This window comes from Pantherophis guttatus, chromosome 13 (genome assembly GCF_059756535.1).
Source record: "Pantherophis guttatus breed Tessera chromosome 13, ASM5975653v1, whole genome shotgun sequence".
In the NCBI taxonomy this organism is placed as follows: Eukaryota; Metazoa; Chordata; class Lepidosauria; order Squamata; family Colubridae; genus Pantherophis; species Pantherophis guttatus.
In genome coordinates this window covers 9,595,887-9,608,149 of record NC_142075.1, presented here as the reverse complement: position 1 = coordinate 9,608,149, position 12,263 = coordinate 9,595,887, and the positions used below count along the sequence as shown (strand labels likewise).

General features: G+C 43.6%; 1 protein-coding gene across 1 annotated transcript in view; it reads right to left on the bottom strand.

Moving 5' to 3' along the window:
- Nucleotides 1-12,263, bottom strand: part of SV2B (synaptic vesicle glycoprotein 2B) — a 72,178-nt gene that overhangs the window by 16,056 nt on the left and 43,859 nt on the right. Inside the window, exons 3-6 of the mRNA XM_060694781.2 lie at nucleotides 7,179-7,359; nucleotides 5,523-5,674; nucleotides 3,469-3,602; nucleotides 855-944 (exon numbers count right to left, since the gene is read on the bottom strand). Of these exons, the coding sequence (XP_060550764.2) occupies nucleotides 855-944; nucleotides 3,469-3,602; nucleotides 5,523-5,674; nucleotides 7,179-7,359 (557 nt within the window). The remainder of the gene's footprint in view (nucleotides 1-854; nucleotides 945-3,468; nucleotides 3,603-5,522; nucleotides 5,675-7,178; nucleotides 7,360-12,263) is intronic.

The following is a 12,263-nucleotide window of genomic DNA, read 5'->3' as shown; positions in this document are numbered from 1 at the left end:
GTTCTCAGGGTCATTGGAGTAGTGCTCCTGGTTCCTGTGATCCTCAGGTGACCCTGAGGATATAGAAAAAACCTCCAAGTGCTTCAACGACCCTCTAAAAGGATGCAAAGGACCCGCTGTCTGCAAGAAATATCAATCCTTCCATTCCCCACCATCCAGCCAGAGCTGAAGAAGCTTCTTGGATGAGAAGTAAAACGTCTTCAAAAGAAAAAACAAGAAAGTCCAGTTGCCTCCTGAAAAAAAAAAAAGCACCTTTGGGACATGTGGCCAAATAATGCAGGAAAGGGGCATGTTTACCTCCCTTAGTTATCTCCTACTATCTTACAGCATCTTCTACCATCAGGTTTGATTGGGATGTACAAATGATAATGGGGAAAAAAATTTAAAGAAACTACTCCAAGAGAGAGTTTGCAAATCTGTATATGTACACAAAGAATAATGAACAGGAAATGATAATGCCCGATGTGGCCAGTTATTCAGGTCCTGGGTGCCATCTCATTGTGATTTCCCATGTTGGATTGGATGCTCAAAATAATAATGATATTGATAATAAAAATACCAAATCAGAGCCCTCCCAAGCTCCGTTTTCATTGGCAGAGGGTTGCAGGAGGCATTGCAGCTGAAAACAGAGCTCGATGGCCCATTTTCACAGGCAGAGCGCTCAGGCCACCATAGGTGCCCCCAACATGAGTGATGTCAAGCTGGCCACACCCACCCTGGCCACGCCCACCCTGGCCACGCCCACCCTGGCCACGCCCACCCTGGCCCCCCAAGGTCAAACACAACCCTGATGCGACCCTCAATGAAATCAAGTTTGACACCCCTGATCTAGAAATCACGTCGATCCAGCTCACCGTAAATACCCTTTCTGGCTCTCCCTTGGCCCTCATGTTGACATCATGGACGTGCTTAAGGATCATCCATGCTTCATCATGCTTACCAATCTAGAAAAATCAGAGGAGAGGAAGTCAGAAGTCCCATCTGGTACACCATCCTCACCCAAACGACTACTATCCAGATGAGATGAAACTGCAACTCCTGATGTCCACAGCTGAGGGAGCACTGCTCTGGATGGAAATCGCTTCCATTCCTGAATAAGCAACTTTTACAAGTGAAGGCCAATATCCCGGGATAATGTTGGAGGATCCAAGAGGAGTCAGTTGCCAGAACCAGAGGTTTATTCTTTCAAGCTTTCTGGTTTGTGCTGGAACCCATCCTCAGGGATCATCTCTCTCTCTCCAGAATGACACATTCCTGAGGATGAGCCCCTACCAGGAAACTGAAATCTTGGAAGAATAAAATTCTGGTCCCGGTGACTGAATAACTTGTACTTAATCAGCATTCTCTCCTCCCAGCTTTATGGGAAGCCTCTACTTCCAGAGAACAACAAAGATGGAGGAATGCTTGAAGAATTGTGGTTCTCTGGGGTTATCATGTCTCCCTTTTTTTCTGTGAGTATAATCTAAATGCAGGACTGTTTGCATTTCCAAGAAATGTTGGAAATACCTCCAACAATATTTTAAGGGGAGAGAGAAAGAAGAAATAGAACACTGCAGAGCCATAAAATGTAATCATGTTAATCCTATTTAATTTGCTTTCATGTTAACTATCAATTGTATTTTACATTAAATCAAAGTTAATCCGGCTTCCCCAGATTTGTTGAAGATTGACAGTCAAAGGACAAGTAGGAAACTCACCATGAAGCAATCGTGCACATGGCTTTGGTGTAAATTCTACTCAACTGCTGCCCTCCAAATAAACTCTCCCAATTTTCCTTATACCCCCAGTCCTTGGACATGGTGGACGAAGATCATTGGGAGCTGAAGACCAACACATTTGTTCTCATTGTTCTCACTGTTCCTATCACCCATCTCCTCCCACTTATGACTGTATGACTGTAATTTATGTCAACTTGCAAAGCTTTCAAGTTGCCATGAGTAGGAGGGAGGGAGAACTGAAGTGAATTCCATACATTCTTTCTGACCGCAATCAGAAGGAGGGTGTTAGGTTTCACAGCCAGGCAAAGTGGTTAATTGGAGAATGTGATTTATGACATGGCCAGAGAAGAGGGGAGAGACAGGGTCATAGGGGAATGTAAATCTACGTAGGATCAGTCCTAACTGCATCCGAGTATTGCCGGAATGTTGCTCCTAATAAATGGCTATATTTCCTTTAAAGTTTGGATCATGGCTCATGAATTAATTAAGGCATCTTTCAGACACTTGACAACGTGTTGCTGTTTCCAGTATGATTCGATTGCTTATTTGTACCCTATGACTATCACTAAGGGTTGTACCTTATGATTCTTGATGTATGTATCTTGTCTTTTTATGTACACTGAGAGCATATGCACCAAAGACAAATTCCTTGTGTGTCCAATCACACTTGGCCAATAAACAATTCTATCTATCTATCTATCTATCTATCTATCTATCTATCTATCTATCTATCTATCATCTATCTATTTATCTATCTATCATCTATCTATCTATCTATCATCTATCTATCTATTTATCATCTATTTATCTATCAATCATCTATCATCTATCTATCATCTATCTATCTATCTATCTATCTATCTATCTATCTATCTATCTATCTATCTATCTATCTATCTATCTATCTATCTATCTATCTGGAGAGCTCACATCTGACTTTGTGGTAGCTACCTGAAATTAAAAGCGATTGCTTTCCAAACATGATCATCTAAGAAATTCTCTTAAGTAAGACTTACTGCCATGCATACATGGGATTACAGAAATTCCAGCAACTGAACTATTTGTCTTTAAGAACCAACAAGTCATCGTGGAATTTGGAAGGAAACTTTCCATTTGTCCTGCTAACAGTCTTCTGCTGAAATGGCAAGGAGATAGACCTCTTCACAAATAACAAGGGAAGCTTGACACTGATGGTTTAATCACGGTCTCCTGAATCTTTACCATCTAGGAACCAACTCCTATAAAACAGGTTTTGAGGGGTAGTGTTTTTCTTGGACAATCTCGCAGGGCTCTAAAGCAAATTGTAGGTCACTGAAACAAAGCATGTAACAAGAATGAAAACTGTGTGGATTGCCACTGTTGACTCACCACACTTTATAAGCCTCAGCACAGAGTTATCCCCGTTTTTCATCCTGCCGTGTATCTGTATCTTTAGCAGCAAGAGAAAATCCTACATAACGATCTCTCTTTCTGACATGGAGAAATTCTGTGCACAGAACTTTCCATATTTTCATAGTTGGCGTAGAGTTTGTAGTCTGGTTATTTTTAGCCTATGTTAAGCCTTTTTCTGGGCTTCAGTCTAATTGTGTAGTCCTTTCAGCCTCAAAATAGTGAGAAAGCATGCTGCTGCTGCTGCTTTGTAGCCCCGTTTTTTAAAAATCTGTGCCGAAAAAAGGGGAGAGGATTCCGAGTGATGCTGGGGTTGCCCACTCTGTGCAACTGTCTCCTTTCCCAGATCAGATGGGCTTACCTCTAACAAAAAACGTGGGCTTTCTGGCATGAATTTCAGAGCCACAAGGGATGCTATGCAAGGCAGGGAACAGACCACCACAAAAACCCTCCAGCTGTGGAAGTGGTAATGGGCCCCCATACTGAAGCCCCAACCTGTAAGGGAGAAAGAGGACAGGAAAAATAGAATACAATAGGTCAGTGCCAGTACAAATGTCAGGCATTCTAGGCTGAAAATTCAGGGAGATGATAGAAACAGACAAGAGAGATGAGAGAGATGAAAGAGAGAGGGAGGGAGGGAGGGAGGGAGGGAGAGGGAGAGAGGAAGAGAGAGGGAGAGGAAGAGAGGGAGGGAGAGGGAGAGAGAGAGAGATACTGTGTAGATAGATAGATAGATGATGGATAGATAGATTACATAGAAATAAAGATAGACAGACAGACAGACAGACAGACAGACAGACAGACAGACAGACAGACATAAACTAAGTTCTCCCTTGCTCCATTGAAAGGCAAATTCCTGGGAAGATAGAGGACTGGCTGGATAGATAATAGATAGATAGATAGATAGATAGATAGATAGATAGATAGATAGATAGATAGATAGACAGACAGACAGACAGACAGACAGACAGACAGACAGACAGACAGACAGACACAGACAGACAGACAGACAGACAGACAGACAGACAAGAAGATGGACGATAGATAGATAGATAGATAGATAGATAGATAGATAGATAGATAGATAGATAGATAGATAGATAGATAGATGGATAGATAGATAGATGGATGGATGGGAGAGAGAGGGGGGTGGGGATATCCAGCCGGCAGACTGGCTGGTTGGCTGGCTGGCTGGGTGATACTTATTGTGGTCAGTGACTAGATAAAACAGAACATATATAAATTAAATAGAGCAAAGAAAAAGAATTTAACAAACCTCTAGCTATAAGATATGTGAAATAACCAGAAAGATGTCCAATCAGCATCAGATTTTTTTCTTGGTTTATTCACACTATGTGCAATGTCCAAGAGCCTTAAATTTAGGAGCTGCTGATCCAGCTCATTATTTTGCTGGACTAATCAAGAAAGCCACGGACTATCATTATTCAGCATTACGGCATACAGCATAGTCCAAGAGATCTGTTACATCCCCCTTTGTGAAGCGAAGCAGGTTTGGATGGTCTAGAGATAAGATGACCTGTGGATGCTAGGTACATATATATATTACTCTAGAATCCATCCAGAATCCCAGAAACATCCCACAATTGGCAGGTTTAATTTGGGTTTAAACCTATAGCATTCCCCCAGGCCAGTCTACTGGATTGGCCTCCTTCAACTAGATTCCTTCCACAAACGGTTGGACTATGATACCAGGCTAAAGAAGGTGGGAAGTCTCATCATCATCTTCATCATCATCATCATCCTTCGAGTCAAGCATGACTCTTGATGATTTGATGGACATGTCCATGAAGATTTTGTGGTAGCTACTGTATGGAAATAGTCACAAAGTTTCTTCCAAATTCTATTACGCAGAAGGTATTGGCCAAAACATGGAGGCCGCCAAGTTAAATAAAGGTACATTGCAGCCTGTTTAACCTAGTTTGGTGTCCTGGTCCTACTAGATCAGGGATCAGCAACCTTAAACACCCAGAGAGCCATTTGGACCCGTTTCCCACAGAAAAGAAAACACCGGGAGCCACAAAACCCTTCCCATGCCTGACTATTTCCTGAGCAGCCACAAAACTAGCATATGTAGTTGAATTAAAGATTCTGTTTTCTTCTGAAACTTTTCTTTTCTTGGATTTATCCATGGTTGGCTTACCGGGGGTCGAAAAGCTTAATAAATTGTGCGTCAGTGGGTGTTGCACATTGGCAGTTGTGATGCATATCTTGAGCGACAGGGAGCCACAACAGAGGGATGAAAGAGCCCCATGCGGCTCCAGAGCCGCAGGTTGCTGACCTCTGCACTAGGTGACTGGAAGCACATAATTTCAATGAAATAAAAGCTAGCCAACCACAGCCTCGAGGCAAGACACAGAAGCAGGAAAATTCCCTCTAGGTCCTGGAAGCAGTTACCGTAATGTGGGATGATGCTCCAGGCCATGACCGAGGCGTACAAACCACCAATCATCCAGAACATGCAGAGCCAGCTCAGGTGTTCTCCTCGCTTCTCACGGGCTAAGAATTCAGAGAAATAGGCAAAGACGATGGGCAGGGAACCTCCGACACTGAAGAAAGAAAAGGAGGAAACTGGAAGGATAAAACAACTTAGAAACCATAGAAAGGGTTTCACAGTAACCTAGTAATATCAACTATGTTGTCTCTGTGTTCTTATTTTTTTTTCTTTTTGTAAATCTATGTTGGACTTAACAGAATAAAAGAATGACAGAGTTGGAAGGGACCTTGGAGGCCTTCTAATCCAATCCCCTGCTCAGGCAGGAAACCCTATACTAGTGATGGCAAACCACACCCGCGCTCGTCTCGGACGCAACCCGGAAGAGGAGCTGCCCAGGGGGCATACGCACGCTGGAAAATGAACTTCCGGTTTCTGGGACACACATGGGCAGTAGCCAGCTAGTCTTCCGGTTAATGGCACGCATGCGGGCGTGATGATCAGCTGCCCGGCACGCAAGCTCGTGCCGGAAAATGGAAGACTAGCTCTTCCAGTTTCCGGCACTGCCGCACACATGAAGGCCAGCTGATTGTCGTGTGCGCATGCACACCAGAAACCTGGAAGAGGAACGGGCAATGCCACATGTGCCAGGTGACATGGCTCCGCGTGCCACTTTGGGCAGGGGTGGGTTCTACTTACCTTTACTACCAGTTTGCAACGGGGCTGTGCATGCACACTTCTGCGCATGCGCAAATCATCGTTTATGACATCTGGGTGAGTGAGCAGAGCTTCCCGTCGATTTTACTACCAGTTCTATAGAACCAGACAGAACCGGGAGCAACCCACCACTGACTGCCATAGGTTTGCCATCATGGCCCTGTACCATTTTAGACAAATGGTTGTCCAATCTCTTCTTAAGAGCCTCCAATGATGGAGCACCCACAACTTCTGGAGGCAAGTTGTTCCACTGATTAATTGTCCTCACTGTTAGGAAGTTTCTCCTTAGTTCCAGGTTGCTTCTCTCCTTGATTAGTTTCCACCCATTGCTTCTTGTCCTGCCTTCTGGTGTTTTGTAGGATAGCTTGACTCCCTCTTCTTTGTGGCAGCCCCTGAGATATTATTGGAGCACTGCTATCATGTCTCCCCTAGTCCTTCTTTTCACTAGACTAGACAAACCCAATTCCTTCAACTGTTCTTCATTTGTTTTAGCCTCCAGCCCCCTAATTATCTTTCTTGCTGTTCTCTGCACTCTTTCCAGAGTCTCCACATCATTTTTATAATATGATGACCAAAACTGGATGCAGTATTCTAAGCGTGTTCTTATTAAGGCTTTATATAACAGCATTAATACTTCACATGATATTGATTCTATCCCTCAGTTAATGCAACCCAAGATTGCATGGGCTTTTTTTGGGGGGAGGGGGTTGCTGCCATGATCGTAACATTGCAAAATTTTACACTGCATTGTAAAAACTGCAACATGTTCAATTGCGGTTCCAAGAACCTTGCTTGGGAGTGAGAAGTGTAGGAAGCCAATCGGTTAAGCATTACTGTCAAATATCAGATGTCTCCCTTGGCCTGGAATAAGCTTGTCCTTCTACAGAGCGTTCAGTACGTACCCAAAACCGGAGATCAGGCGGCAGAAGAGGAAGAAGCCATATTGCTGAACGAAGGAGGAGAGGAACGCGAAGCTGGCGTTGATGGAGAGGGATATGATCAGGCACCGCTTCCGGCCCAGTTTGTCTGCCAGGCCACTCCAGAAAAGGGCCCCCACCATCATTCCAAAATAAACAATGAGTCCTGTATGACAGAGGGACACAAGACCTATTAGTCCCTGAACTTATTCTTGTCAGCAGCGGCATCTCTCCAGGTTTCCAAAAACGCCCACTTGCCAACTCTGCAGAAATGATGATCCAGGTACTACACTCCCCCCCCCACCCACCACCAACAACAACAAAGGCCACCAAGTAGCTTATGCAAACGGCATCAAAAGCCTCCCTTCATCAAGGCAGCAAATGTCTATCACTGATTATTGGGGAAAAAAGGAAGGGGAAACAGTCATCCTCAAGTCCAATGCAGCTCTTGGTGATGGTGATGGTGACACATCCGTCAGTTTTCTTCTGGCCATGAAATAGAAGATGTTTTTCATTGCCTTTTTCTGGAATATTTTCCCCCAAATTTCCTACTCTAGCCTGGAGGTTATGATGATCTGGTGATCCCTGATTAACATGTGGAGGAGGATCAGCTACAGTTAACTAAGTGATACCCTCTGATGTAATAGGAAAGGAGGGAGGGAGGGAGGGGAAAATTGAGAGATGCTGTGGAAGAAAGAGAGGGAGAAACCAAGAGGGAGGGAGGGAGGGAGGGAGGGAGGGAGGGAAGGAAGGAAGGAAGGAAGGAAGGAAGGAAGGAAGGAAGGAAGGAAGGAAGGAAGGAAGGAAGGAAGGGTGAGGAAATTGAGAGATGCTGTGGAAGAAAGAGAGGGAGAAACCAAGAGGGAGGGAGGGAGGGAGGGAGGGAGGGAGGGAGGGAAGGAAGGAAGGAAGGAAGGAAGGAAGGAAGGAAGGAAGGAAGGAAGGAAGGAAGAAGGAAGGGTGAGGAAATTGAGAGATGCTGTGGAAGAAAGAGAGGGAGAAACCAAGAGGGAGGGAAGGAGGGAGGGAGGGAGGGAGGGAGGGAAGGAAGGAAGGAAGGAAGGAAGGAAGGAAGGAAGGAAGGAAGGAAGGAAGGAAGGAAGGAAGAAGGAAGGGTGAGGAAATTGAGAGATGCTGTGGAAGAAAGGGAGAAAGAAACCAAGAGGGAGGGAAGGAAGGAAGGAAGGAAGGAAGGAAGGAAGGAAGGAAGGAAGGAAGGGGAAATTGAGAGATGCTGTGGAAGAAAGGGAGGGAGAAAGCAAGAGGGAGGGAGGAAGGGAAGGAAGGAAGGAAGGATTATCTATATAGGCAGGTGCAAATATAAGTGACCAGCTGGGAACAGGACGGAATAATATACTGTAGTCCTTTTTTTGGCTCTAATCTCAGTTCTCATAGGAAGCAAAATATGCACAAATTGGCCAAGACAAAATGTACCGACTCACCCAATGTTCCAATGAACATCCCCAAAGCAGAACAAATAAACTGCCACCACAACGAGGCGCCTGGCTCATTGCAAGATCCCCAGTTTGCTAAACAAGCTCCTAGAAAGTCACAAATTCATGGCTGGCTCCCTTATTTTACCAAAGGAAAGTGGGGAGTTGATTCATTCCCTCTCGTGGTAGACCAAAGGCCCTTGTGACATTAAAAGGCACTGCAGCATTAACAGCAGCAGCAGCAGCAGCAGCCATCAGAATCTTTATATATCTATGGTAATCAGCTATTGGAAGAGTCCATAAATACAGTTATTTCTCCTAATCAAGACAAAAGCAAAGGCTTTGTAGTGAACAACACAACATTTAGATGAATTGGCTTCAAGGCTGCAAGCCAGCTGTGATTCCCTTTCATGTGTATTCATTATTCCTTCTTTAGCTTAGTTTTCTTTTGTTTCGGAGGAGATGCCTTTTCTTTTCTTTTTCTTTTTTCTTTCTTTTCCCTATTAAGCATGTGCATAACACACAAACACATCATCATATAAACATATAAACACACATCATCATATAAACATATAAACACACGCACACATCATCATCATCTCCTTTTAAAGACCCCATAATCCCTTGCGGGGTGGAGTCTTGGGCAACTGAACAGAGCTGAGTGTTTATTGGCCGGATGCCCTTCCTGTTGCCAATGCGGAGTTTTGTCCAGCGGATAAATTCTCATTGTGCCCAGAGAGAGAAATATCTGCCTCTACCTAGGATCGAACTCACAGCCTCTTGATTGTGAGGTGAGAGCTCCACCTCTAGGCCACCGCACCAATCTATAAACACATGCACGCATGAATCACTGAATCAAACTATAAACTCTTAAAACATACAGGGTGTCAATAGAACTCCTTTCTTGATGACCATATGGATTATTGGACTCCAGGGAGAGACTGTAGACGGTCCTGAAGCTGAATTTACCCTCAGAAGCATTGCATCTGCCCTGCAACCCAACAAGGCAGACACGGACTTCAAAGGATAATTAGAACTGCAGAAAAAACAATGGCTACCAACCTGCCTTCCATGGAGGACCTGTATACTGCACAAGTCAAAAAGAGGGTTGTGAAAATATTTACAGACCCCTCACATCCTGGATATAAACTGTTTCAACTCCTACCCTCAAAACGACGCTATAGAGCACTGCACACCAGAACAACTAGACACAAGGACAGTTTTTTCCCCGAATACCATCACTCTGCTAAACAAATAATTCCCTCAACACTGTCAAACTATTCACTAAGTCTGCACTACTATTAATCTTCTCATCGTTCCTATCACCCATCTCCTCCCACTTATGACTGCATGACTGTAACTTTGTTGCTTGTATCCTTACGATTTATATTGATTGTTTCCTAGTATGATTCGATTGCTTATTTGTACCCTATGACTATCACTAAGTGTTCTATCTTATGATTCTTGACAAATGTATCTTGTCTTTTTATGTACACCAAGAGCATATGCACCAAAGACAAATTCCTTGTGTGTCCAATCACACTTGGCCAATAAATAAAAATACTGTCAAACTAGTTACTAAGTCTGCATTACTATTAATCGTCTCATCATTCCTATCATCCATCTCCTCCCATTTATGACTGTATGACTCTAACCTTGTTGCTGGAATCCTTAAGATTTATATTGACTGTTTCCCTATGACTATCATTAAGTGTTGTACCTTATGATTCTTGATGAATGTATCTTTTCTTTTATGTACACTGAGAGCGTATGCACCAAAGACAAATTCCTTGTGTGTCCAATTACACTTGGCCAATAAAGAATTCTGTTCTGTTCTGTTCTGTTCTGTTCTGTTCTGTTCTGTTCTGTTCTATTCTAATTCTATTCTATGCTATGCTATGCTATGCTATGCTATTCTATTCTATTCTATTCTATTCTATTCTATTCTATTCTATTCTATTCTATTCTATTCTATTCTACTCTACTCTACTCTACTCTACTCTACTCTACTCTACTCTACTCTACTCTACTCTATTCTGAATTATATCTATCTATCTATCTATCTATCTATCTATCTATCTATCTATCTATCTATCTATCTATCTATCTATCTATCTTGTGCTCCTCTGGCATCATCTCCAGAGCTTTGGATATTCACAGCTCCTGGCTATTTCAAGAGACCTCGGGCTGAAATTTATCCTCCTTTCCCCCACCAGTTCCTATTCAACAGCATGAAGGAGGATTTTGCTTAAGAAAGTTCTTCTAAAGATGTGGATATGGAGATATTTTCCTGAGTGGATTTCAATGTACTTCCACTTAAATAAGGACCAGACATTTGAAGAATTGCCTATTAATGTCACCTTATCCGCTATACCGTCATCCCTACAACCATCTGCCTCCTCTCTGTATTCCAACGTTTCCGTCCCATGCCAAGATGAGTCATCAGGACGAACCTCTACTAGGAAGTTCTCAGAGTAACAGTATTGATCTCTAAGGCGGTGCCTTGTCCTCAAAAAAAATGATTGAGGTTCTCCTGCTCCTGGGGCAATTTGGAGAAATTATTCCACCAGATTGACTGCCTGTGGATTTTAGGAGAACTTTTTTTTTAATGGAATCTGGCCTGATAGTTGATGGGCTTCTAGCCACTGAAGTTATAGTAATAGCAATAGCATTGTCTTAGACTTATATACTGCTTCATTGTGCTTTACATAACAATAGCAATAGCACTTAGACTTATATACCGCTTCATAGAGCTTTACAGCCCTCTCTAAACGGTTTAGAGAGTCAGCCTATGGCCCCCAACAATCTGGGTCCTCATTTTACCAACCTCGGAAGGATGGAAGGCTGAGTCAACCTTGAGCTGATCAGGATCAAACTGCTGGTGGTAGGCAGAGTTAGCTTGCAATAGCAATAGCACTTAGCCTTATATATCACTTCATAGTGCTTTTACAGCCCTCTCTAAGTGGTTTACAGAGACAGCATCTTGCCCCAACAATCTGGGTCCCCATTTTACCCAGAATGATGCCACGAGGGGGGGGGGGAATTGTCCTTGTGTTGAGTTGTTTTGGCATGCAATGCCCTACAACCCCGTCCTGAGGGAAGGAATTGAAACAGTTTATGTCCAGGGATGTGAAGGGTCTGTAGGTATCTTCTCAGCTTTCCTTCTGAGCCATACAGGCCTTCTATGGAAGGCAGGCTGGCTACAACTGTTCCTTCTGCTGTCTTAACTATCCACTGGAGTCTGTACCTGTCCTATTTGGTTGCTGTACCCAACCAGACAATTATAGAAGTTCTATCATCATCTATCATCATAATCACCAGTTGCAATGGATGGCTGTGAAAGTTGTGAAAGTTGGACCATAAGGAAGGTTGAGCGCCAAAGAACTGAGGCCTTTGAACTCTGGTGCTGGAGAAGACTCCTGTGAGTCCCTTAGATGAGATCAACCCTGACTGCTCTTTAGAAGGCCAGATCCTGAGGATGAAACTCAAATACTTTGGCCACCTAATGAGAAGGAAGGACTCCCTGGAGAAGAGCCTAATGTTGGGAACAATTGAGGGCAAAAGAAGAAGAGGACGACAGAGAGCGAGGTGGCTGGACGGAGTCACTGAAGCAGTTGGTGTGAGCTTAAATGGACTC